This window comes from Pinus tabuliformis, chromosome 5_1 (assembly GCF_031772625.1).
Source record: "Pinus tabuliformis cultivar Carrire ecotype Pingquan chromosome 5_1, CPIR1, whole genome shotgun sequence".
Taxonomy (NCBI): Eukaryota; Viridiplantae; Streptophyta; class Pinopsida; order Pinales; family Pinaceae; genus Pinus; species Pinus tabuliformis.
This window is the reverse complement of record NC_142305.1, coordinates 610,883,407-610,907,962: the sequence shown is the minus strand read 5'-3', so window position 1 is coordinate 610,907,962 and position 24,556 is coordinate 610,883,407. Positions and strand designations below refer to the sequence as shown.

Genomic DNA, 24,556 nt, shown 5'->3' with positions numbered 1-24,556 from the left:
GTTGCTCTCCACTATCACTGCAAAATGTGTCAGGGTCCCAAATGTGCCACTGGATTGTGCCTGACCTCTGCACTGTCCTGATATGAAAGAATCCTTCAATACTAGGATCGCAGGCAATCCTATCCAACATGAAGCTCCCCTCACTCCACTCACTATCCTGCTCGGTGAAAGTACCAGAAGTCCCTTGCTCCATCAGTGATTCGCTAAAGCCCAATGGAAGATCTGTATGATCTCCGCCTGCAGTAGCCGGCACGTCCCTAAAGGTTATTGAGCTGTGAATAGATGTGATGCCCCAGTTTCCTGATAGTCCCAGAATGGTGTCACCATGATGACGCTGCACTACTCTGACTTTGTCATACTCCCCATCGTGCGCAGTCAGTATTCTCCTCTCCTGGAACTCGATGGTGGAATACTGAAAGAGGCGAGACACATTCTGTGTGGGCATCTCCATGGCACCAAGGCCTACCCATCCAAATCTAACTCCGAACCTATGCAGCAACAGAGAATGTCTACCTCCCCATATCATGAAATCCTCTATGAACCCCCATGTGTCATCCCAAGAGTGAATTATATCACAATTTGCCACGACTACGCTCATCACGAGTGATCTATCGATCAACTGAATCCATGCATCCCATAGCCAGACCTGCTGCGACATAGCCCTGTCAATCGATGAAATCCCTCTGGCCCTCGTCTCTAGTCCCTGCATGTGATCACTATATAGGCTCCATATATCGTGGGCTAATTTGATGTGTGCTAATCTGCCCTTTACCTGCCACTGTGTAGTACCGATGATTGCTAGAAGCCACGTGTGCCAAAGAGCTATCCTCTGAATGCAACCGAAAGATGGATATCCGATACTCGTAATCGACTTAGGGTATTTGTATTCCTCCTGTCCCTGCCAACCATCTCCCCTAGGTCTGCCATTCGTCCTCTTGATAATGTGCCAATATAAGGTCTGAAGCATGGACACATACTGGAAACTACCTCAGTTGTACTCGGTATCCTCTGCTCATGCATGGTCCCGACATGCCCTGAGAAAAGAGTGACACATGTCTCCCTCGTGACTAGATCCCTAGACGTAGGCTCTGTGATGAATGATATGCCACCCCTGCAGATGATCACGTCTTCCCCCAACTTGTGGCTGTCAACTGACACAACAACCCAATGCCACTGCTGCAAAGTCTCCCTCCTAGTGCACTGAGCGTCACCCAAATATCTCGGGTGAGCTCCTCATCCTCCGCCGCTCATGGCTAAAGTGCAGAAAGTCAACAACAAAATCGACTGCGCCCGTGAGGGATGTAGAGGAGGGTCAGGCGTGTGAAACCCTGCGGATACCATCAAGTATAGCTCATCTGTGTCCTCGTCGATACTGGGTGAACTATGCCCAAAGGTATGCTCGGTGTTTTCGTCCAAGGGTCTCCCTGGAGGCAACACTCCAAGACCTCGTTGTGTGTCACGATACACGCCTGCATACCATCGATCATCCTAGTACTCCTTGACATACCACTGTACACCGCGACCTACCCTGTACACTGGTGGATACCCTCGGCTACGGCTATGCCACCCTGTATTGGCCTGTGTCCTGCATGTGTTACTGTATTTGTCACTCCCTGCATGTACTCAATGCGATGTGAGACACTCCCACTCCACAGCGCAGTCCAACACACAACGACACACTGTTGATTTGGGGTAGCATCGAATGTGCTCTAACAATGAAAATTGTTGGAGAGGCTAAAGCACATGAGATCTCCAAGACCCAGAAATTGTTTGGGCAGATTCGAACCGGTTTGGGAGATATTAAAATAATTATTATTTTTAATGGAGTTCCTAAGTCTAAACTTAGGAAAATTAAAATATTAATGGGTATTAATATAAAACTGGGTTAGAAGGTTCCAAAAGTCATGGATCAAGCCAAATTTAATCTTAGCCGTTGATTAGAGATTTAATCTGGGCCGTTGAAGGACCAACGACAAAAGTATAAGAGGAGGCTTGAGGGTCAGTTGGAGAACACACCAGAGTGACCAGTCATTCGATTTGCTAGAGTGGGGTTGCTAAGAAAATTCGAATAAGTGATCAGCAGCGAGGGGCAGTGAGGACTGGAAAAAGTGGCAGAGATAGTGCCGAGAGACCATCATAGAGGTAGAGAATGAGAAGCAGCAGCCAGAGCAGGCCATGCAAAGCCCAACAGAGATAGCGCAGAGGCCAGAGGGCCTGCGTCATCCACGCAGAGGGCAACAAGAGTGACACAAAGGGTCCCAGAGGTTGTGCAGTGCCTTAGAGGGCTGACACAGAGGGTTCTGAGGTTGACGCAGAGCAGCAGGAGGCTGACACAGTGCTTCAGAGTTGCTGGAGAGGGTTTCGTGGGACAGGTTTTCTGAATACCTATTTCCGAATAGAGAGGTATTACTGCCGGTTGTTTTTCTCTGTCGGGTGAGCCAGTTTGGCACCCAGTTGTACTCAAGGAAATACTGCATAATAATAATCCCTCAGAATAGCTGCATTGGTTTTCCCTCATTGGGGTTTTCCTGGACGAGTTGTCCAAAAATAACAATGTCACTTGTGTGTTTGCTATTTCTTTCAGCGGTTGATCTGTAAATGGTTGAGACTGTATTGTGTTTATTTTGATGTTCATATGTTTAGATAACTTGTTGGTAATTAACAAGTAGGAGAAATAAACCAGAAGAATACAGATACAATTTCTAACGAGTATTACTTAGAAATTTCAACACACAGCACCCTGCATCTGCATGCTCCTCCGCAAGCCCCTGCTCCTCACTCCATATCCCTGCACACCACTGGATGCTATGGCCTAACATTGGGTCTGTATGCATCAGACTGCATCCCTCTTAATAACACTGGACCCTATGACATAACTCCGTGTAGTCTTGTGTAAACTGCCCACTGTCGTACCACCCTGTAACATTAAGTATCCTGCATGGGCCAAAATATCCACCTCTTTGCTAGTACACCCCCCATCTGCTCTGAAAGACCTGAGCAACCTGACTCCCCACATGCTAACGGAAATGACAGTACTGCGCCTATCCTCAATAGTCCTTGCGTCCCATATGTTAGTAAGAGAGCACTCTCTCCATACCATGCCCTGTCTGATAGCCTGCCGATGCCACCTCCTCCTACCAGCTCTTGCCAGAGTAAGCTAGTCACCCTGTGACTCCACGCATCATCAATATGCCAAGACAACTCCTGTCACTAGTGCTGACTGGGGCTCTGATGGAGATCTGAATATGTGGGTGCGCTCAAGCATCAAGTCCATCACGTAGCTACTACCATCACCTACTAGCTCTATGATGTGATGGAGAATCCCACCTAGATCCCAAAAACAGTCTGGCCCTCGAGTCCATCTGGTAATCCATGGCCTTTGTTGACATGTGGCCATGGATGTATCCAATCGCCTTACCTGCTCCATTGAGTACTAGCTTAGTACCTCTCACCATCCAATCTCAAAGGAGAGATCGAAATTGTAATCCCTTGTGGAAGGAACGAGCCCTCCAAGTTGATGTGGTATCATGCTCAGCTCAATCCTGCTAACCTGTCCACCCCCTCGGGTACGTCTAGATAACTTGGCCTCCCACAATCCAATGCATAAGGGTGGGTTGATAATGCTATAGACCCCGCCAGTGGGCCTCTGAAGTGAACTGTCCTGAAAACCCAACGCGCGGCCTCTATGCTGCCCCTCATCCATGGTTAGCCCAAGGGATAGCTGCACATTCTCCTCCATCACGGGCTCGACATGAGCCTTCAATTGCTCCTCCATAGACAACCCAATATGCACGATATGCTCACTAGTTAGCTGTAGGCGATTGTTGTTTGGCAACTCAGTTATAAATCTAGAGTCCTTTGCACCTACGACTCCTCAACAACGGTGGAGCTGTCTTCCGTCACCTCCTCAACCTGTGGTGCATTGCTATCACCTAAGAACTTGGTCACAACCCCGAATACCTCATCAATGGGTTTATGCTCAACTGTCTCCTTGCCAACCATGGCCCCTTCAACTACTCTTTCATCTTTTTCCTTAATTCTTCTCATCATCCCTGCAAAATCCCACTAAATCTCCATTGTTTTGTGCATACTCCTTAGTTCACGAAATTCCCAAAAAGAGAGGGATGCCTGAATGTCATAACCTAATGATTGGTATGCCCTCTAGTTCTCCCCCAATAACTCCACATCAACTACAATCATGTCCGGATTCCCAACTGAGAAATGAATCAACTTCTTCCCCACATCAATCATCATTTGTTGTATCCTCACCACCTCATTCTAGGTGACCGCCATGTTGTTTGATTCTAGTCTTTCCCACAGGCTGAGCCAAGAACTAGGCTCTGATACCACTATAATGTTCCTAAACAAGAATATAAGTGATATACAAAGCATGCAAACAATCCAACAATCAGAAAAACGAAATATACATTAAGCACCCATGGAAACACTGGGAATAGAGAATTGCTGAGCCATTTTATTACTTCTTCAGGAGAAAATACAATAGTAAAATAAAATGGTGCACCTGAGCTTGTCTCAATGGACAAACATGACAAAACCCAGGTGAGAAAATGTTGAACTGAAGGCTGCTACAACTGCTGCTGACCTAGAAAATTCAAAATTGTTCTATCTACTGACTTCGAAGGGTTGGAATCACTGCTTCCCGTGCTCGGACAATTATGAGGTTTCAGCTCCTTGCTCCTTGGCCTAAACCCAAAAAAACCCACGAAGGAATTGGCCAAATGTTGACTCGGAATTTTGGCCCCAATTCCCCTTAGCTCCCCTTGCTGTTGGGTCAGTTGGGTCCTCTGTTTGACCCCTTAGATTTGCCCAGGAAATTCTATAAAATTAGGAGTGTGATCCTTGCCCAAAACCCAGAAAGTAATTTGGCTGGTTTAGTATTCTGAAATTCGACCCCCTTGGAGCCCAGCGTTAGCGGCAACTGTAAAACTCGGCTTGCTGGAATCTGCCTGTAAATCCTCCCGGAAACAGACCCACAGTGATAGGTTGACCTTTGCTATCAATCCCCTGACTTCCCGGATGGGCTTCCGGCCTATGGCACCTGCTTCTTAGCTCCACGAAATTATTGGACTGGCCCTCTTCGCTGTTCCCAAGCCCAGTAATTCGAACTGCTGGGACGCTGGCTCTGCTAGCTCCGAAACTCACAAGAAATGCTGGCCCTTTGCTGCTCTTCCAATCTTTTAACTCTCCTGGCAAATGCTTGATCATTGATAGCTCCAAACTCCCCCTACGTATTCTCCAGCTAGTCAGAAATACACACTCCTTGTTGTGGTTGAGTGGTAGTGCTGTAACACACTCCCTGAACTCTTGAAATACTTATGGAACTGCCTCTCTAGGGCGGGCACGGATGGTCCCACGAAGTAGAGGTTGAATCTCCTGCTTGAGAGATTCGTGGCTAAATAACCGGTTGACTATGCTAAACAGTAGAGCGAACAGTCAAGTAATTTTGATTGCAAGGTGTAAGAATTAATCCAAAATGAGAGCTGCTCCCTCCTTATAACTCCTTCCATCCATCCTATTCGACTTTCCCTCCAAGCTATTCGAATGGGCCAATTCGAACTCCCTTGTGGGTGGCCCCCACATTCCACTAGCAACCAAATAAAGCTGAATTGCCTACTAAGTCCCTAAGTCGAAAATGATGGGTTCGCTTCCATAGCCAAAATTGTGCAAAATTGTGTAGCAGTACTCTGTTACAAATGTATTTGATAAGAGACATGACAGATTTGCATAAGAAATTGAGGTAAACAGTTGTTATTAGTTGATTTTATCTTTTGATATTGTGTTTTCTATATTTTCTTCTCATAGTTGGAGGCCCAAGCCAAAGTTGGGGTCGATATCACTAGTGAAGAAGACCCATACACTGCCATTGATTTAATGGGTCAAATTTGTGACTATAAGGCTGAGTTTTCCCAATAAAAGGGTTGTGATATTCAACATTGGGGTAGAAGTTCCTGTCTAAGAGGGACATGTTTCCTGCCATCTCAGAGACCGAGCTTTTATCTGAAGTTTGGATTGAGTTCTGACAACTAAAGGGTCGAGTTTATCATTGTGTGGGGGCCGCATTCTCTTCTGTACATAGCTGGCTAAGCGTACTTCCAAAGGGTCTGAAATTAAATTGTTGTGTTTGGTTAAGTGGGATGTATTCCCTTGCTGGAGATTATCATCATTCTCAGACTGGTCGTGCTATTTATTGCTGATCGTGGGAGCTGGAATATCTCTCTTCCCTGTGTGTATTCCCCTGCTGTCAAAGCCATATTAGTGCAGACTTGCTAGATATTCCTTGGGTCGAGTTGGTGGTTGTAGCAGACTTGAGGAGAGACGAGTTTCTATACATTTGTTTCCTGTTAGTGAAGCTGGACTCAAAGGTCATCTTGTGCCTCTGTTTGTTTGGTTATAAAGGGACAAGTTGCTCTGGTCTACCGCCTGGAACAATCTGCTGTTTATTTTCTGAGTTTATATATGTATATCAGACTTGAGGTTTTTCCATTCTGCTAAAGAATACTTGCTGGAGCTGATTGAGACTCTTATATATATTTATATGGCTGCTAAATACACCAGGTCCTCCTATTCCCATTGCTCACTGTGTATTTTTTTACAAACTAATTAAATGGATATTTATGGTCAAGTGTCCATTGCTAAGGACCTTGTATCAGTGTTATCTATATTTCTGAGTTTTTCATAATTCAGTCCAAGTTATTAAGGAGCACTTTCATGGTATGTTATTATCTCTGTGTATGCTATATGAGTTAAATGAATGAAATTTACACCTACAGTAGTATATCAGCGAAGTGTTTGTAGAAAAACTTCACTGGAAAACCATACAAACTATGAAAACTACAGTGAGTATCTTGGTTGATTTCCAGGTCGAAATACTACAAATAAGGTCTGTGTTTCTTATTGTCATTTAATATACATAGTGCAGCTGTGATCAATGCATTGTGCAACTGCTATTTCGAGTATAGTACAGCTTTCATTTAAGTTAATTAGTGCATAGTAAGGTTGTCCTTATGGCGCTCATTAATAACAATAAATGCTGTTCTTGTTTTTGTACGAAGTTCTTAAGCAGGGATGTAAGTATAATGGATGAAGATGATTTACAGTAGAACATGAGTGTTCTCTCTAGAATTTGCCTTGCTGAGTTCACAAAATATGGATAGTAAACTAGTGTGATATTCAAAATCATCTAATGGAATAAGTCAAATATCCACACAGCTATTTATCTTGTTGGGAAATCGTTTTTGAACTTGATTGTTTGATGTTTGTCAAGCTTTAAGGTAGTTTCTAATGTGAGATAAATTTATTTTGAACATTTGCTTTATAACTGTTAATGACCTTGTTAGCAAAGGCCAAATTAGCTGTAGATGTGATTGATAATGTTGATGATATGAGTACATCTTGTTATTGATTAATGGGTTGTTTCGAAAAAAAGATCCTTAACCGACAACTTTATAGAGCAAGCGTTGAATACCAAACTGGCGAAACAAAGAAGTGGTGGAACAATTACTGTCGTGCATCTCAACAAAATAGAGAACTTGTAAAAACAAATTCTCAAATGTCCAAGGTTTACAAGTTTTGCCCCATTTTGGATTCTGCAACTGAAGGAGTTTGTGTTTTCATATTTTTTCCTTTTCAACATGTAATACATTTGTTTTTGTGCGTGTTTTGCAGGAGTTGGCACTTGATCGAGAAAAAGTAAGTGTACTGTCTGAGTTTAACATGTCTTTTCTTTTGCTCTTTACTTAATGCTTCCTATTTAATAAAAATGAATTTGGATTCTCTGCCATGATTTTTGTGTAAGCTCTGTGACATATGAATACTTCTGAAAAATGATTCTAAGAACATGAAAGCAAACCCTGAAAGACTGGAGAAAGTTGCTCAATAAATTGGATCTGTATTTTGAACGATGCCTTGCAAATTGGTTAAAATCATGACAGGGTTAGTGATTTTCTTTCTTTTAGAGTCAGAGGTACATGTGCATGTGTGCCATTGCACACATCTGGAATTTGGTGCTGAGACCAATAGGACAGTAAGGATGGGTTTTTTGGTGGGAAGCTGCAATCATTGTATTGTAATTCCCTTGAGGCTGGGGAAAGATGACTTCTAGATCCAGGAAGAGCAAAGAAAGGTAAGAGTTGCTCGCAATTATGCCGAGCCCAACAGTAGAATGAGATAGATCTTTGGAATGAAGGGAAGCCGAAAAAGGCTACTCAATTAGTGTTAAAATTGACTACTAGGCCCAAATTCCACTTTGGACAGCTCATTTGTTGGAGATGACGATTGCATTGAATTCCTCTTTTCGAGAGGACTAAAATTGCTCTGAAGTGTTGAGAAATCTCGGATATCAAGATTAAGTGAGTTCTCTTCTATTAGTAACTGCTTGTGAGTGCTTCTTACTTATTTTGATTAAAATCTTATTTTACTTAGGTTATTAGTGTTCTTTTACTTAGGTTATTACTGTTCGAATTGATGAATACCAAGACCAAGAGCCTTGATCTATCTGCCACTCCAAGACCAAGACACAAGATCCTTAGTCAACGATAGTCAACCTTCTGCTCCTTCCTCCTTCTCGACTTCTTCTTCAACCTTGGCTTTCTTCTGCTTTAGACCTTCGACCTTCTTCCACTTCGGCTCCTTAGGAGGACTGCACTTCTCCTTGGCTTCCACTGCCACAACAGACTTCGGCCTTCACTGCTGCAATAGACTTCTCCTCTTCTCAGCCTTTACTGCTTCAATAGACTTCACCTTTCCTCGGCCTTCACTGCTGCAATATACAGGTCTGCAATTTCGTGTGTGTGGAGGTAAGTTGGCCCACAAAACAGTCCCAAATCAACACAAAATACCTTGCTGCTCTTTCTTTCTTCCTCGCTTGTAATTTGGCTCCCTTGATGACCCTCACACTTCAGATCTTGACCAAACTGTATCACTGAAATTCTGTACTTTGAACTTAGGCCGAGCTGCCTATTTATAGTGGTTTGCCTCTGTAATTAGCTGACATGAGTGTATGTGAGCTGACATGTCCTTTGGAGGGTTTATATTATTTCTTTTTGAAGCCGACTTGAGGAGGAGACTTTGCTTGGTCTTGGAGGGCTAATTATACTTATCTAATGATTCATACAAAATGTAATATGCCCAAGAAGGGTCCTTCATACATGACACTGACTCAATTTGACTTTATGACCAATCCTAAGGTCTCACAATGGGAGTCATACTGAAAATAAAATTCCTTGTTCATGAAACCCATAAGACAAGCATTACAATAATAATTTTATTTTTTTTCTTTTGATCAATTACCTAAAATCATCATTACACGTTATTATGAAGACTGAACCTAGGTACATTTTTCAACACTCCCTCTTAACTAGGGAGGTATTCATAATGGTACTTGGTCATTCTCAATATGAAGAATTTCTCATAAGAAGAGTCGGATTGGTAACTCATTTGTGTAGGCATCATATCAACCGGCACTATGACATAACAAGGCCTTGACTAACAATATCTCTCCACGAGATCTGAGCACAATGCTGGCGAGACCAATGATGTATAAACACCGTCATCATTGTCTCTCTCGCAACATACCCCACCCAGGTTCTTAGGGTGTGTTCTATGAAAATTCCTAATCCTCAAGGAACTCCTACTGTAGCAAATCTGAATCTACTTCACCTATTTGATTTTAATATACATTCATTAAGTTATTCTATGAATACTAAAGCAAATTACTTCTGCAAGCTACACTACTTTAATATTTGATTACATGAAACAAAAAACTGAGCAAAGAACAAGATAAATAGGACACATTTATTTTGGACAAAATAGTCCCCGGAAAACCCCAATGCGGGAAAATCGGTGCAGCAACTCTGAGGGTTTTCTGTTATTAAGCAGTAATTTTGAATACAAATGCTGGATGCCCTCTCGGCAATCCAGTGACAGAGAAAATACAATGGCGGAAAAACTGAGTGAGTTTTACCTCACTTCACACGACAGATTCTCGCTGATCCGACAACAAAACTGGCTAATCTTGACTACCTTTGCACTGGCCCTGCGTAGGCCCTGCATCAGCCCTACAAGCTTTGCGTCAGTTCTGCGCTGTCACTTCTGCCCATTGAGTCAACTTTCTCGGTTGTTCTGGCAGTTCCCCCACAGTTCTAGCTTTCTGCGTGTAGGCCAGCTTTTGCTTCTGCGTTGGCCCTGCTGGCTCTGCGTCAGGTTTGCGTGGGCTCAGATTGGCCCAATGTCAGTCCTCTTAGCTGCTGCATTGCCTCCAGTACCTTCTCTCCACCTGTTTGTCAGTACTACCAAACTATCCCCGCCCTTCTGCTGCAACTGATCACCTAGTTCGAACTTCTCAGCTATCTAGCCCCATAAATCGAACTCCAGATCAATCTGTTCTCTTTGTGTGTGTTTCTAAATGAACCCAAAGCCTCCTTCTTATACTTTTTATTGTTGAAACTTCAACGACCGAGATTAAGTCTCTAATCAACGACTAAGATTAAAACTTGACTTGATTCGCCTTCTAGATCATTCTCATCCATATTTTGATTAATACCCATTAATATTTTAATTTTCCTAAGTTTAGACTTAGGAACCCCATTAAAAATATTAATTATTCTAATAAAATACAATTCGGGTGGAATTTCACCAAGCAGTTTCTGATTTCTTTAGAACTCATGTGGCTTAGCCTCTCCACCAAATTTCATGGCTAGAGCACATCTGATGCTACCAAAAACTAACACTCCCTCTTAGCGAGGAAAGTGCTCTAGCAACAATGTCCAATTGCATGCTGCCCTGCTTCTGAAGCACCTCCTTTCTGCACTATTGCTGCCACTAACACTGTGTTGTTGCTGCAACTATACTTCTACCTATGACATTGCCACTGCCACTGCTCCATCTGTACTACAACTCCCTCTCAAATGATGCATCTGCTATGCTGCTAGCACTGCCACTGCTAACACTGGATTAGTACTGTAACTTGCTGAGAGAAGAAACTGAAAAACATCCAAAATTAACTAAACTTAACCTTGTTCAACATATGTTAAGTTATGGTATGTTCTATGCTTATAACAATTTACTTCTTTTTCTTATTATATTCCACCGATTAGCAATCACATGTACATAAAGTAAAGTGCAGATAGAACATTAAACGATCGACAGAAAACAAGCCAAGAGAAGAGACACAAGATGTGGCGGCTAGCCAGGGACAAACCCCACAATGTGTGGGGAAACCCTTTGATCAAATCTTCTTTTATCTTCAATAATTCAGCAGAGAGAAATAGTACAATAAATCTGATTCATATCAGCAGTAGCAAACCCTAGATCAGTAGCATCAGCATTAGCGGCTTCATTATCAAACTGGGGCAGACCATATCTCACAAACCGACAGTCGGATTGACTTCATTCCACCATCAAAAGTTTCGGCTTCCAGAGGAGGTTCAGATGAACCTACAGTGCAGTTCAGATGAGGAGATCTTCTAGGCCACGCAAGTCAATCTTTACTTCTGCAGTTGCAGCTTCAGTTTCAGCAGTTTCCGGCTTCAAACTAGGGCAGTCGATATCTTGCAAACCGTTCGTTGGATTGACTTCATTCCACCACCAAAAGTTGCGGCTTTGAAAGGAGGTTCAGATGAACCTACAGCGCAGTTCATATGAGGAGATCTTCTAGGCCACCCAAGTCAATCTTTACTTCTGCAGTTGCAGCTTCAGTTTCAGCAGTTTCCGGCTTCAAACTAGGGCAGTCGATATCTTGCAAACCGTTCGTCGGATTGACTTCATTCCACCACCAAAAGTTGCGGCTTTCAAAGGAGGTTCAGATGAACCTACAGCGCAGTTCAGATGAGGAGATCTTCTAGGCCACGCAAGTCAATCTTTACTTCTGCAGTTGCAACTTCAGTTTCAGCAGTTTCCGACTTCAAACGTGTGAGAGAGAGAGACCCATTTCAGCGCAGTAGAGAAGAGACTCATATCTGCGCAGTAGAGAGAGAGAGAGATGTGATGGGATGAGTGAGTCCAAATGAGGAAAAAGTCCTCTTATATTTATAAACAACGTTGGTGGGTGAATAGTTGCGACTGTTGGGCTTCTGAGCCTACATGAGTTGTAGGTCGGCTTAATAATAATTCCATAATCAAAATAAATTCATATCTCCATGAATACTTATCGGAATCGGATGATCTTTATATCAATCCTACACCTCTCGACGAGAGGAATCTAATAAAAATATTATTAGCCATGAATAAGATGACCCACATGAAGTTTTGCCCTGGTTGCCAATTTTAACACTCCCTCTCAACCATGGAGAACTTCATCTGCAATCTGTCTATCGGTCGTTACTATTCATCCATCAAATGCACTGCCTTGTACAGCCTGACCCTTGCCCTGTTCTGCTCTATTTTGCCTGTTCTGCTTTGTCTTGTTCTGCCCTGCACTGATCTGTACTATTTTGTTCTGTTCTGCTCTGCTCTTGCATTGTTTTGTTCTACTTTGCTTTTGTTCGAATTATGAAGAAGAAGAAATGATCGAGGATGTATCATACTGACTCAAAGTCAGTGTCAGAGTATGTACCACTGGTCCCAGACCAGTCTCAACCAACCCAAAGTCAGCGTCATAGTGAGTATAACTCCAATGGTCCCAGACCAATATCATCCTCCACTGACTCAAAGTCAGTCTCAGAGTATGTACCACTGATCCCAGACCAGTCTCAACCGACCCGAAGTCAGTGTCATAGTATGGTACAACTCCTACCACTGGTCCCAGATTAGTATCATTGATCCCAGATCAATGGAGGTCATCCTAGCGTAGGGAGTACAGTAGTTACAACAATGCGTCCATTGGTACTACTATGGTCCCTAACTTCATTTCCCTGCTCATTGATCAGATGAGAGGTACTTCCCATGAGTCCCAGACTGCATGGGTAGGATGCCTCGACAAGAGAACTAATCAATCCTGTCCTCACAGGAGAACACATCAATCCTGCTACAATTGCCATGGAGAACACATCAATCCAAGCCTCACAGGAGAACACATCAATCCTGCTACAATTGCCATGGAGAACACATCAATCCAGGCTGCCATGGAGAACACATCAATCCAGGCCTCACACGAGAACTAATCATCCTGCTACACAGGAGAGCGAATCATCCTGTTTCACAAGAGAGCGAATCATCTTGTCTCACAAGAGAGCGAATCATCTTGTTCCAGTGTGCACCACCAGGGGAGGGTGAGTCACCCTGTGGTCATATGTTGCTCCAGTAGGAACTGCAAGCCCTTAGAGCTCCCAAAGCTTAATGTATGCAACATGCAGGACCCTTGTACAAGGGTTTCTTGCCGACTCCAAGTCGTTTGGGAAAATCACAGATTAGATCTTTCCTCAGGGCTTTGACAAGGTGTATCAACCTGTACATCATCTTAATGTGATGGAGCTTCCTTGCTCACTGACTTACCATATCCCAGATGATGTCTATCTGCTGGAGCAATCGACGAATACGGGATTCCTCAATAATCGAATCCCACCTCTGGTTGTTACAGAGAATCACAGTGGTATCCAATGTAAATCCAAACAACTCACTGAAGAGATTTCGCAACCAGACTGCCTCACACGAGGTCATGCTAGCAGCAATATATTCTGCTTCGGCGGTGCTCAAAGCCACCGACTTCTGCTTCCTGCTCATCCAGGATATTGAAGCAGATCCCAAGGTGAAACAGCACCCAGATGTGCTCTTACGGTCCACCACACTGCTTGCCCAATCAACATCAGTATATCCAAGTAGTCTTATATCTCCGGCAGTGTATCTTAACCCATTGTACCACAAAGATATCTCATAAGATTCTTGGCATCAATCCAATGAGGCTCAACCAAATATGAGCTCACAATGCTAACTGCAAAACATATGTTCGGATGGAGGTTCACCAAGAACATCAATGTGAATGAGTTTATGAAACTCAGAGGCATTTCCCAAATCTGGTCCGACATCACTACCATATAACTTCTAAAAGTTAAGATCCTCGAGGTAGTCACAGGCTTGCAGTCCATCATACCGAATCTTTCCAATATATTTACCACATATTTTCCTTGAGATAGGAAAATTTCCCTTGGCTTCTGCCACACTTCAAGTCCTTGGTCCTTCATTTCAAATTTAGAAGCCATCTCCCTCTTACATTTGTGAATGAGAGGGTTTGCACCTGTTATAAAGAGGTCATCCACATACAACACCAGTATGAGAGGCTTGTCATCTTCAACCTTAAAGTAAAGGTTAGGATCAGCTTCACTCCTAGTGAATCCCAGCTTCATCAAGTAGCTATCGATCCTCTCATACCATGCTCGGGGTGCTTGCTTCAGCCCATAGAGAGCCTTCTTCAACCTGCATACATGAGATTTTCAATCATAAATCTCAAATCCTTCAGGTTGCTCCACATAGACCTCTTCTTTGAAAGAACCATGCAAGAACGCAGTCTTGACATCCATCTGATGTAGGTTCCATCCTTGTGAAGCCACAAGGGCTATGATCAAGCGGATGGTCGTATATCTGGCAACAGGTTCAAATATCATAGTCTATACCTCCCTTCTGGGATAAACCACGAGCAACAAAATGAATCTTATACTTTTCCATACTTCCATTTGCAGCATGCTTTATCTTGTAAAGCCATTTTGAAGTAACAATTGTCTTGTCCAGGGTCTGGGAACTACTTCCCAGACATTATTCTCCATAATAGACTCATATTCTATGGTCATAGCATCCTTCCATAGTTAATGCTTGATGACATCTGAGAATGATGAAGGTTCATTTTGTATGATCGTGCTCATGATGGTCAGGTATCCCTGATACCTGTTAAGTTTCTTACTTTGATGAAAGGTTCCTCGGGGTGCAGCATGTCCTTCAGCATCATCAAGTAACCCCTTAATCCATGAAGGCCTCTTCCTAGAAGAGGAAGGCTCATATGGAGGAGGATCAATCGGATCCATGGGTTCTTCTACATCAGGCATTGATTCATCATCCTTTTCTTTCGGTTCCCTGGTGTCGGCTTCTTGAGAGCTCCTCAAAGTCGGAAGATTGATCACCTTGCTGAGAGCCATATCTTCGTCAAAGGTGACATCATGACTGATTATGACTTCCCTTTGACTGGCTACATAGATTCTATAGCCTTTAGTATTTTCACCATAGCCCACGAAAATTCCCTTCTTTCCAGATGCTCCCAATTTATTTCTTCTCTTTCGGCACATGAAAGTATACAGGGCTTCCAAAAATTTTAAAATGAGAAACATTAGGTTTCTTACCGGTGAATTTTTCTTCAGGAGTCTTGGAACCCAATGCTTGATGAGGGCATCGATTTTGTACATATACGGCAGCGTTTGCAGCTTCAGCCCATAGAAACTTCAGAAGTCTTTGATCATGTAGCATGGCCCGGACAGCTTCCATCATCGTGTGGTTCTTCCTTCCCACCACACCATTCTGCTCAGGAGTATGTGGTGTAGAAGTCTCCCTCTTAATGCCAACCTCAGGTATGCCTGAGTAAACCAATTGTAATATATCGGAGGTCTTGCTTTGGCTTGAGGGGAATGGTCCCCTTTTGAGCTTTCCTTCGGCACATCCCGGACATACACCTTCTTTCTCTACTCAAAATTCGGGCATCCCTGACACCATTTGTCTTACACCGAGTATAGCTTTATAATGAAGGGGGGCAAACCTCTAATGCCAAAGTTCGAACTGAAGAGATGTGTCATAAGACATGACACCTAGCAGACTTCCATCGACCTGATATAATGAATCAACACTAAACCCAAGAGTAAAGGCATCTTTAACGTTATTTTTCCATATACATACCTTTCCATTGCTGAAGGTTACATTGTAGCCTCTGTCTTCCATTGCCAAGATGGACACTAGGTTCCTTTTGAGGTCAGGTGCATTTAATACATCCTGGACTTTCTAGCCTTCTTGAATGGTTGTCCTCTTCCTTGATTCCCAGCTCTCCTCTTACCTTTGCTGTTGAATTTGGCATTCCTTTGATTGCCATCAGAGGGATTTCGAGTTGCACCACTGCATACTGTACCATGCTTCTCTAATCATGATTATCATCATGCTATCCTATATGTCCATGATCTCATGTTGCCCTTTATGTCCATGATCTCATTCATCATGATGCTCATGATCTCATACATAGTGACTTGCTTTATCGCAAATGTAACATCGTCATTTTCTTCAAGCCTTAGGTCCAGCCTTTCCTTTTGATTTAGTCCTGGAATTATTTCTTTTCTTTGCATGAGAAGAAAAGGCAGCAGGAGGACCTTTAGGCATGGGCATTTCTTGCACTTCTTCCCTTGTTTCTTCTTGAATGCATCTAGCCATTAATTCCTTGAAACCAGGAATTACATTATAGTTCAAAAGAGTAGTCCCGAACACATACCATTCAAATGGCAATCCTCCAAGAGTTGTGAGTGCCATTTCTCTGTCAGTAATAGTTTCCCCAATAGATAGGAGATCGTTCTTGATCTCGGTGATTCTTAAGAAGTATGCTTGCATACTTTCATCTTTACCCTTCTTGATTTCCCTCAGCTTATTTCTAAGAAACAAAACTTGATTTGCATCATTAACTTTAAATAAACTCACCAGTCTATCGTAGATTTCCTTGGAGGTGTCTAGATCAGAGATGTAGGCCACCACGCGCTTGTCGATAGAGTCCCGAATGATCTTCTTTGTTTTGACTTCTCCATTTTTCCATTTGTTCCAGGCAGCAGCAGATGCATTTGATGAAGGCTCAACAATATTGCCTCTTACATGGTCCAGCACTCCTTGATCTTCAAGCGTTAGATCGATAGACATCTTCCATCCGTGATAGTCAGCTTTCTCACGGAGCTTGTCTTCGGCAGGAAAGAGTGTTGAGGACCCCATAGTTCTTTTAGGATAGCCTTGCCAATCTTCTCTTCAATGATTGCTCTTGTTCTTGCTCGGGCTTTGTCTTCACCTCAGCTCTGATACCATGTTAAGTTATGGTATGTTCTATGCTTATAACAGTTTACTTCTTTTTTCTTATTATATTCCACCGATTAGCAATCACATGTACATAAAGTAAAGTGCAGATAGAACATTAAACGATCGACAGAAAACAAGCCAAGACAAGAGACACAAGATGTGGCAGCTAGCCAGGGACAAACCCCACAATGTGTGGGGAAACCCTTTGATCAAATCTTCTTTTATCTTCAATAATTCAGCAGAGAGAAATAGTACAATAAATCTGATTCATATCAGCAGTAGCAAACCCTAGATCAGTAGCATCAACGTTAGCGGCTTCATTATCAAACTAGGGCAGACCATATCTCACAAACCGACAGTCGGATTGACTTCATTCCACCACCAAAAGTTTCGGCTTCAGAGGAGGTTTAGATGAACCTATAGTGCAGTTCAGATGAGGAGATCTTCTAGGCCACGCAAGTCAATCTTTACTTCTGCAGTTGCAGCTTCAGTTTCAGCAGTTTCCGGCTTCAAACTAGGGCAGTCGATATCTTGCAAACCGTTCGTCGGATTGACTTCATTCCACCACCAAAAATTGCGGCTTTCAAAGGAGGTTCAGATGAACCTACAGCGCAGTTCATATGAGGAGATCTTCTAGGCCACGCAAGTCAATCTTTACTTCTGCAGTTGCAGCTTCAGTTTCAGCAGTTTCCGGCTTCAAACTAGGGCAGTCGATATCTTGCAAACCGTACGTCGGATTGACTTCATTCCACCACCAAAAGTTGCGGCTTTCAAAGGAGGTTCAGATGAACCTACAACACAGTTCAGATGAGGAGATCTTCTAGGCCATGCAAGTCAATCTTTACTTCTGCAGTTGCAACTTCAGTTTCAGCAGTTTCCGGCTTCAAACGTGTGAGAGAGAGAGACCCATTTCAGCGCAGTAGAGAAGAGACTCATATCTGCGCAGTAGAGAGAGAGAGATGTGATGGGATGAGTGAGTCCAAATGAGGAAAAAGTCCTCTTATATTTATACACAACGTTGGTGGGTGAATAGATGCGACTGTTGGGCTTCTGAGCCTACATTAGTTGTAGGTCGGCTTGATAATAATTCCATAATCAAAATAAATTCATATCTCCATGAATACTTATTGGAATCGGATGATCTTTATATCAATCCTACACCTCTCGACGAGAGGAATCTAATAAAAATATTATTAGCCATGAATAAGATGACCCACATGAAGTTTTGCCAGCATAATACCATGAATGTTGGAATCTGATTGCTCTAATCTTTGACCCTTTGAATCTTCTGCGTTGCTGCACTGCTGCCAACCTTGCTCTGTTGATTAGTCTCTTGTCTCCGGCTACTATATCTATCTCTCTAAACAATCCACTGCATCATCTAACACTAAGTCCATCTCTCTACTGCTAAACCTTGGGATCCCATAGCAAGGAATTGATCCAAGAGGTGGACTTCCTCAAGGATCCTGCCCACACGTAGTCCTCCTGACTACAACTCAATATTGCCCCATTTCCCTCCTAGAGATGTATAAGCACTCATGGCAAACTCGTCTTCGTCAATCTTTGTTGGAGCAGCCTTAGGATCATGTTGCTCATCCTTATCCTTCTGCTTCAAAGGACACTGGGATGCAAAGTGGCCCATCTCGCCACATCTGAAACATTTCACCTTCGAAATGTCCTATTTCTGCTTCTGCTTTTGCTGTCCCTTTGATGTTAGAGCTGCGTTCTACTCCTCCTCCTTGGTCTTCGTGCCACTCCCACTGTTGTCATTGAGGTTGACCTTAACCAAATCCCTCCTTAATTCTTCCTATTGAATGGTTGCCCACATCTCCTCCCATGAAGGTAGTCTTTCTACCTTCTTTCCCTGCCCAATATACTTTGGACAAAGAATTGCCATTAATCCGAGACTCCATTCAGGGCTGTCCTTACCATTGCGATCAATTGAGGAGTAGACCCCACTGCAGCAAGCTGGTCTCTGGTGTCCTGAAGACGTTGAAGATAGGAGTTAACGCCTTCTCCCTTCTGCATCAACGCCCGCTGCAATTTTGGTTCTAGATACATCTTCCACTGTTCGGGAGAACCTTCATACAGTGAAGATAAAGCTTCCCACATTTCTCAGCCCGTATCTTTTCCCTGCAAGTGTGAGACCACATGATCTCGAACTCCATCGAGTATGAATATCTTCGCCTTCCCGTGCTTGGCCTTGTACTTCTTCTGATCATTGTCAGCGGGAACAACCCCAACACTCTTGACGTAGGCTTCGAGATCATACTCCTCCAGAACAACTAAGATTCTGGTCTTCCATATGACATAGTTGGAAGCTCCTTCCAACCTGTCTTGATCTCTAAGCCCAAGCGATGCCATCCCATCCAACTGTTGAACTGACTCCTCTAGTCGATGCTCGACATTGCTTAGTTGCCCAACAAGTGAGAATTCGAACTTTTTGGCAAAAAGTTCTCCGAGGAGAAAATTCCCCTTCTATGTGTCTTCGCTCTTTTCTGGTAGATTTTTGCCTCGGCAGAAGCTACGCCCTTCAAGCATTGCGCTGAGGCTTTGCGTCACTCCCTCTGCCTTTGCAAACTCATGAGCTGGAAATCGTACCTCTTTGTCGACTCTCTCAGAGAGAGATTTCCTCGGAATCTTTGCTTCTCGATAAGGATTGTGCAATCCCTTCAAGGGGATTTGAGTTGCTACCAAGTGCAGCTTTTGGCCTCTCTGCTCAATGCTCGATTTGCTCTTCTCGTTTCAAAATCAATGCTCTGATATCATGTGAAAATTCCTAATCCTCAAGGAACCCCTACTGCAGCAAATTTGAATCTACGTCACCTACTTGATTTTAATATACATTCATCAAGTTATTCTTTGAATACTGAAGCAAATTACTTCTGCAGCCGACACTACTTTAGTATTTGATTACATGAAACAAAAAACTAAGCAAAGAACAAGATACATAGGACAGTAATTTTTGGACAAAATAGTACCTGAAAAAACCCAATGCGGGTAAACCGGTGCAACAACTCTGAGGGTTTTCTATTATTAAGCAGTAATTCTGAAAACAAATGTTGGATGCCTTCTCGACAATCCAGTGACAAGGAAGATACAATGGCGGAAAAACTGAGTGAGTTTTACCTCACTTCACTTGGCAGATTACGGCTCATCCGGCAGCAAAACTGGCTAACCCTGACTACCTCTGTGTTGGCCCTGCGTCAGCCCTATAGGCTCTGTGTCAGCTCTATGCTGTCTCTACTACCTACTGCGTCAGCTATTCCAGCTGTTCCGGCATTTCCCCGACAGTTTCGGCTTTCTGCGTGGAGGGCACCTTCTGCTTCTACGCTGGCCCTTCTGGCTTTGCGTCAGGCTTTCCTTGGACCAGATTGGCCCAACGCCAGTTGTCTTAGCTGTTGCACTACCTCCAGTAGCTTCTCTCTGCCTCTCTGTCAGTACTCTCGAACTATCCCTGCCCCTCTGCTGCAACTGATCACCTAGTTTGAATTTTTCAGCTTCCTAGCCCCAAAAGTCGAACTCCAGATCAATTTGTTCTCTCCGTGTGTGTTTCTAAATGAACCCCAAGCCTCCTTTTTATACTTTTCTCGTTGAGACTTCAACGACTGAGATTAAGTCTCTAATCAACAACTAAGATTAAAACTTGACTTGATTTGCCTTCTAGATCATTCTCACCCATATTTTGATTAATACCCATTAATATTTTAATTTTCCTAAGTTTAGACTTAGGAACCCCATTAAAAATATTAATTATTTTAATAAAATACAATCCAGGTGGAATTTCACCAAACAGTTTCTGTGTTCTTTAGAACTTATGTGCCTTAGCCTCTCCACCAATTTTCATGGCTAGAGCACATCCGATGCTACCAAAAACTCACGTTCCACCAGGACTATTCTTATCTTGGATTCCCAGTTGTCAAAGAATAATGGTCCTCTACGACTACTCTTATCTTGGATGCCCTAATACATCCCCAAAGAGCATCGAATGCTAGATGCTTACCCAATCCTCCATTATGTCTTCCCAAGTGTAAGACAATATTGATGTGTCTATCTCTCTCTTAATTAGGGAGGTCATATCTATTCCAATAAAAGAATGTACTCATTCCTACAGAACCTAAGGAACCTACGGAACCTACGGAAGGAATGCACCTAAGCTCCCTATTGGCTTAGGAATTTGCAAGTTTCTTCCGAGTAAGAAATTTGTTTCCAAGCTCCCTCTTAATTAGAGACCTACAACAGCCTCTCAGGTCGAGATGATGGGACAACCAGCTGCTTGAAGAACTTGTCTTCATGATGTCATGAACTTTTTTTGGTTATCTTGGAGTCTTCATGTTTGGGATTTCTACATAGGGCATCGACCATCCATCACCTTCATCCATGATTCAGCCCTGTGATCATCAGAAAGTGATCCATTAGTCCATATCTGGCCTTCCTTCATGCCATGCTGCTTTCTTCATGCCATGTTTACTTAAGGATCTTTCATCCTACTACATGTGCATTATGGTGGAAGATATCTATAGATCTTCCCTAGGCAGCCCTACATAAACCCCTCCAGATATTCAATAATAAACGAATGAACATTAAAATCAACATTACCTTTGTGATGGTCTTTCATCATGAAATCTTTTAGTTTGCATTAGCATCCTACATACATATCGACACAACTCCCAAAGATATATATTTTCAAGGGTCGCTTTCTTTTTCAGACTCCATTAGAGTCTTCATATATTTCATAGAGATATCCTAGTCAAAACTTCTTGGTCTTTCGGATGTTGATAGGCTTTACCATGGATGCATATTTTGTGATCTCTTCCTTCCTTTCTTCACACATTGCATTCCTAGGAGCTTCCATTTAGAGTTCCTCAATTGTTGTCAACCACCTCATACTTCATATGAGGACATATTATGTTGATTTCATTGTTGAAATTTGGTACCGGAGGACAGGGGGTTCCCTTAGGCTTTGATCTTTGGCCTAGGGAAAAGTGTCCAAAAGAATTTAATTTTTCTCCTAAAGTGACTTTATAATTTTATAAAGTTAAATCTAATTTAAAAATGACTTTAAGTGATAAAGTTATTAAGTCTAATTTTAAAGTGACTTTTATAAAGTCAATGAAAAATTAGAAAGGAAAAGTGACTTTGGAAATAAATGACTAAGTGGGTCTTTATTAAAGTGGGGTGAATTAAAAAATAGAAAGTGAGATTTAAATGAGCATTTAATCTCAACCATTGATCTAAATCTATTTCAGCCATTGGATTTAGAGATCACCCAAAAGTCACTTGGATCACCCAAAAGTCACTTGGAGTTATATTAAAGGAGGAAAAGGAGGAAAAGGTCATTCATTCTTTCATGAGCAGATTGGGAGAAGGAGAGCAAGAGAGCAAGAGAGATTTCTGAGCAGGAAGGAGAAGGAGACAGCAGCTTGGCACACATTCCAAGGCAGCAGTTGAGCAGATTTGTACAGCTAATTCAGCACATAGTGAAAGGCAGATTTTTGCACAAAAATCGAGGAGCAGTTTGCTGATTTTTCTGCACACAAAACGGAGGTCGTACAGCATTTATTGCTGTCCTGTTTGCTGTAATTTCCAAATTGCTGTGAGGCACGGGAAAGGAGATAAGTTGTAAATTTACTTGCTGATTTTTGCTGAATAATTCTCACTGTAAAAAGACAAATTTCAGAAATAAAGAAGAGCTCTCAAACTGGTTTTCCCCAAGAGTTGTAGGGGGTTTTTCCAGGGTCAAGTTGACCAAAAATATCAGTGTTTTAATGTGTTTTAATGGCTGTTTTTTAATTGCTGATTTTTAATTCTGCAATTTCCAGCATTCTGAAAAATTTCCAGAATTTGTGTTTTCAGCAATATTTATTTTTTCAGTCTGTTAAATGTATGGTTATGGGAATGGGCATTTAACTACATGGGAGAAATAAGGAGAAACTGAAAACCGGGGTGGGAAAACAGAAATTTTTACATGGTATCAGAGCTTGAGTGCTGAAGGGCAGTTTGGGACAGCAAAAGGAAAAATTACAGTTGCTGATTTTTCACTCAGAAAATTCCAGCAAGCTGATTTTTTCATAAACAGCAGTTTTACCTTTACTACAGCAGTGCTATTTTTCAGTTTTAGGACAGCAGGATGTCATTGGGATTGAGGGTGGAGGATAGGTTGGATGGGCATACAAATTACAGCGTTTGGAAGGAGAGAATGCAGAGTATCTTTGAGGAGGCAGAAGTCTGGGATATCATGGTGCATACCGCACAGAACCCTGTTGTTGTGCCCACTGATGTTACTCAGTTGGCTGAGTATAAAAAGAAGAACAATAAGGGTAAGAGGCTGATTCTAGACGGAATCAAAGACCATTGCATTCCTCATGTGAGAGGAAAGAGCAATGCCCATGAGATGTGGACAGCATTGTCCAATCTCTACCAGAGTACCAATGAGAACCGGAAGATGGTCCTGAAGGAGAAGCTGAAGAACATTAAGATGGGTAATGATAGTGCAGCTGGATATCTCACAAAGATTACTAATGTGAGAGATGAGTTGGCAGCGATTGGAGAGGCCATTCCACCCACTGAGTTGGTGCAGATTGCAGTGAATGGCCTCCCCCGTTCATGGTTGAACTTTGCTGATGGGGTTTGTGCACGTGAGACCCTTCCCACATGGGAGAGGTTTTGGGATGATTGTATTCAGACAGAGATCAGGAAAGGGCAACTTGGGGCAGCCAAGTCAGTTGAGCAGGATGAGGACGTAGCACTGGTGGCAGGAGGCAAGAAAGGCAAAGGGAAGAAGCAGGCTTCCACAAGCGGTGGTGGAGGCAAAGGCAAAGGTAAAGGTAAACAGGGGAACACACAGAAGGACTATTCCAAGGTGAAGTGTTGGAATTGTCAAAAGATGGGACACTATGCAGTTGTGTGTCCGGAGAAGAAGAAGAAGAAGGGGAAGAACCAGGACGTGGCAGCTTCAGCAGAGATTGAGGACTTTGCTGGTCGTTTTGACCGAGAGTTTGCGTTCACTACATGTGAGTCCTCTAGTACAGGATCACCTGCCACACAAGTTCAGAGGGAGCATGCTTTTCCCTCGATTAGCGGAGCATCTACAGGTATCTGGTATGTGGACAGTGGGGCTTCACGTCACATGACAGGAGTCCGTGAGTACTTCTCAGAGCTTTCAGAGAGTGGTATTGATATTGAGGTAGTACTCGGTGATGACAGAGTTGTTAGAGCAGTCGGGGTGGGGACAGTGACATTTCAGAGGGAGTCCAAACCTCCCTTGAAAGTGTCAGAGGTTCTTTATGTGCCAGGGATGAGGAAGAACCTCATATCCGTCTCAGCTTTGGAGGACAGAGGATATGAGGTACTGTTCAGGGGAGGACAAGTGTTGATGTATCCCAGGGGCGCTCCAGCTGATTCAGCTAGAGTGATAGGTGTACGCCATGCAAAGGTGTACAAGTTTGCATTTCAGCCCCTTTTGGCATTGAGCAGTAGTACCGACAGCAGAGCTAGCAATTCTGAGCTGTGTGAGATTTGGCACCGCAGGATGGGACATATGTATCATGGAGCCTTGAGGACATTGCGGGAGATCACTACA

The 24,556-nt window shown here is 43.0% G+C and overlaps 1 protein-coding gene across 5 annotated transcripts in view; it reads left to right on the top strand.

Annotated features, from left to right (window-relative positions):
* Positions 1-24,556, top strand: part of LOC149166411 (uncharacterized) — a 98,406-nt gene that overhangs the window by 50,580 nt on the left and 23,270 nt on the right. For 4 of the 5 annotated variants that reach the window (XM_089432576.1, XM_089432578.1, XM_089432575.1 and 1 more), the window contains 2 exons: positions 7,471-7,579; positions 7,687-7,710. The exons of the other annotated variant lie outside the window; for it this stretch is intronic. In XM_089432576.1, coding sequence (XP_089288702.1) covers positions 7,471-7,579; positions 7,687-7,710 — 133 coding nt within the window. The remainder of the gene's footprint in view (positions 1-7,470; positions 7,580-7,686; positions 7,711-24,556) is intronic. 5 annotated transcript variants of the gene reach the window in all.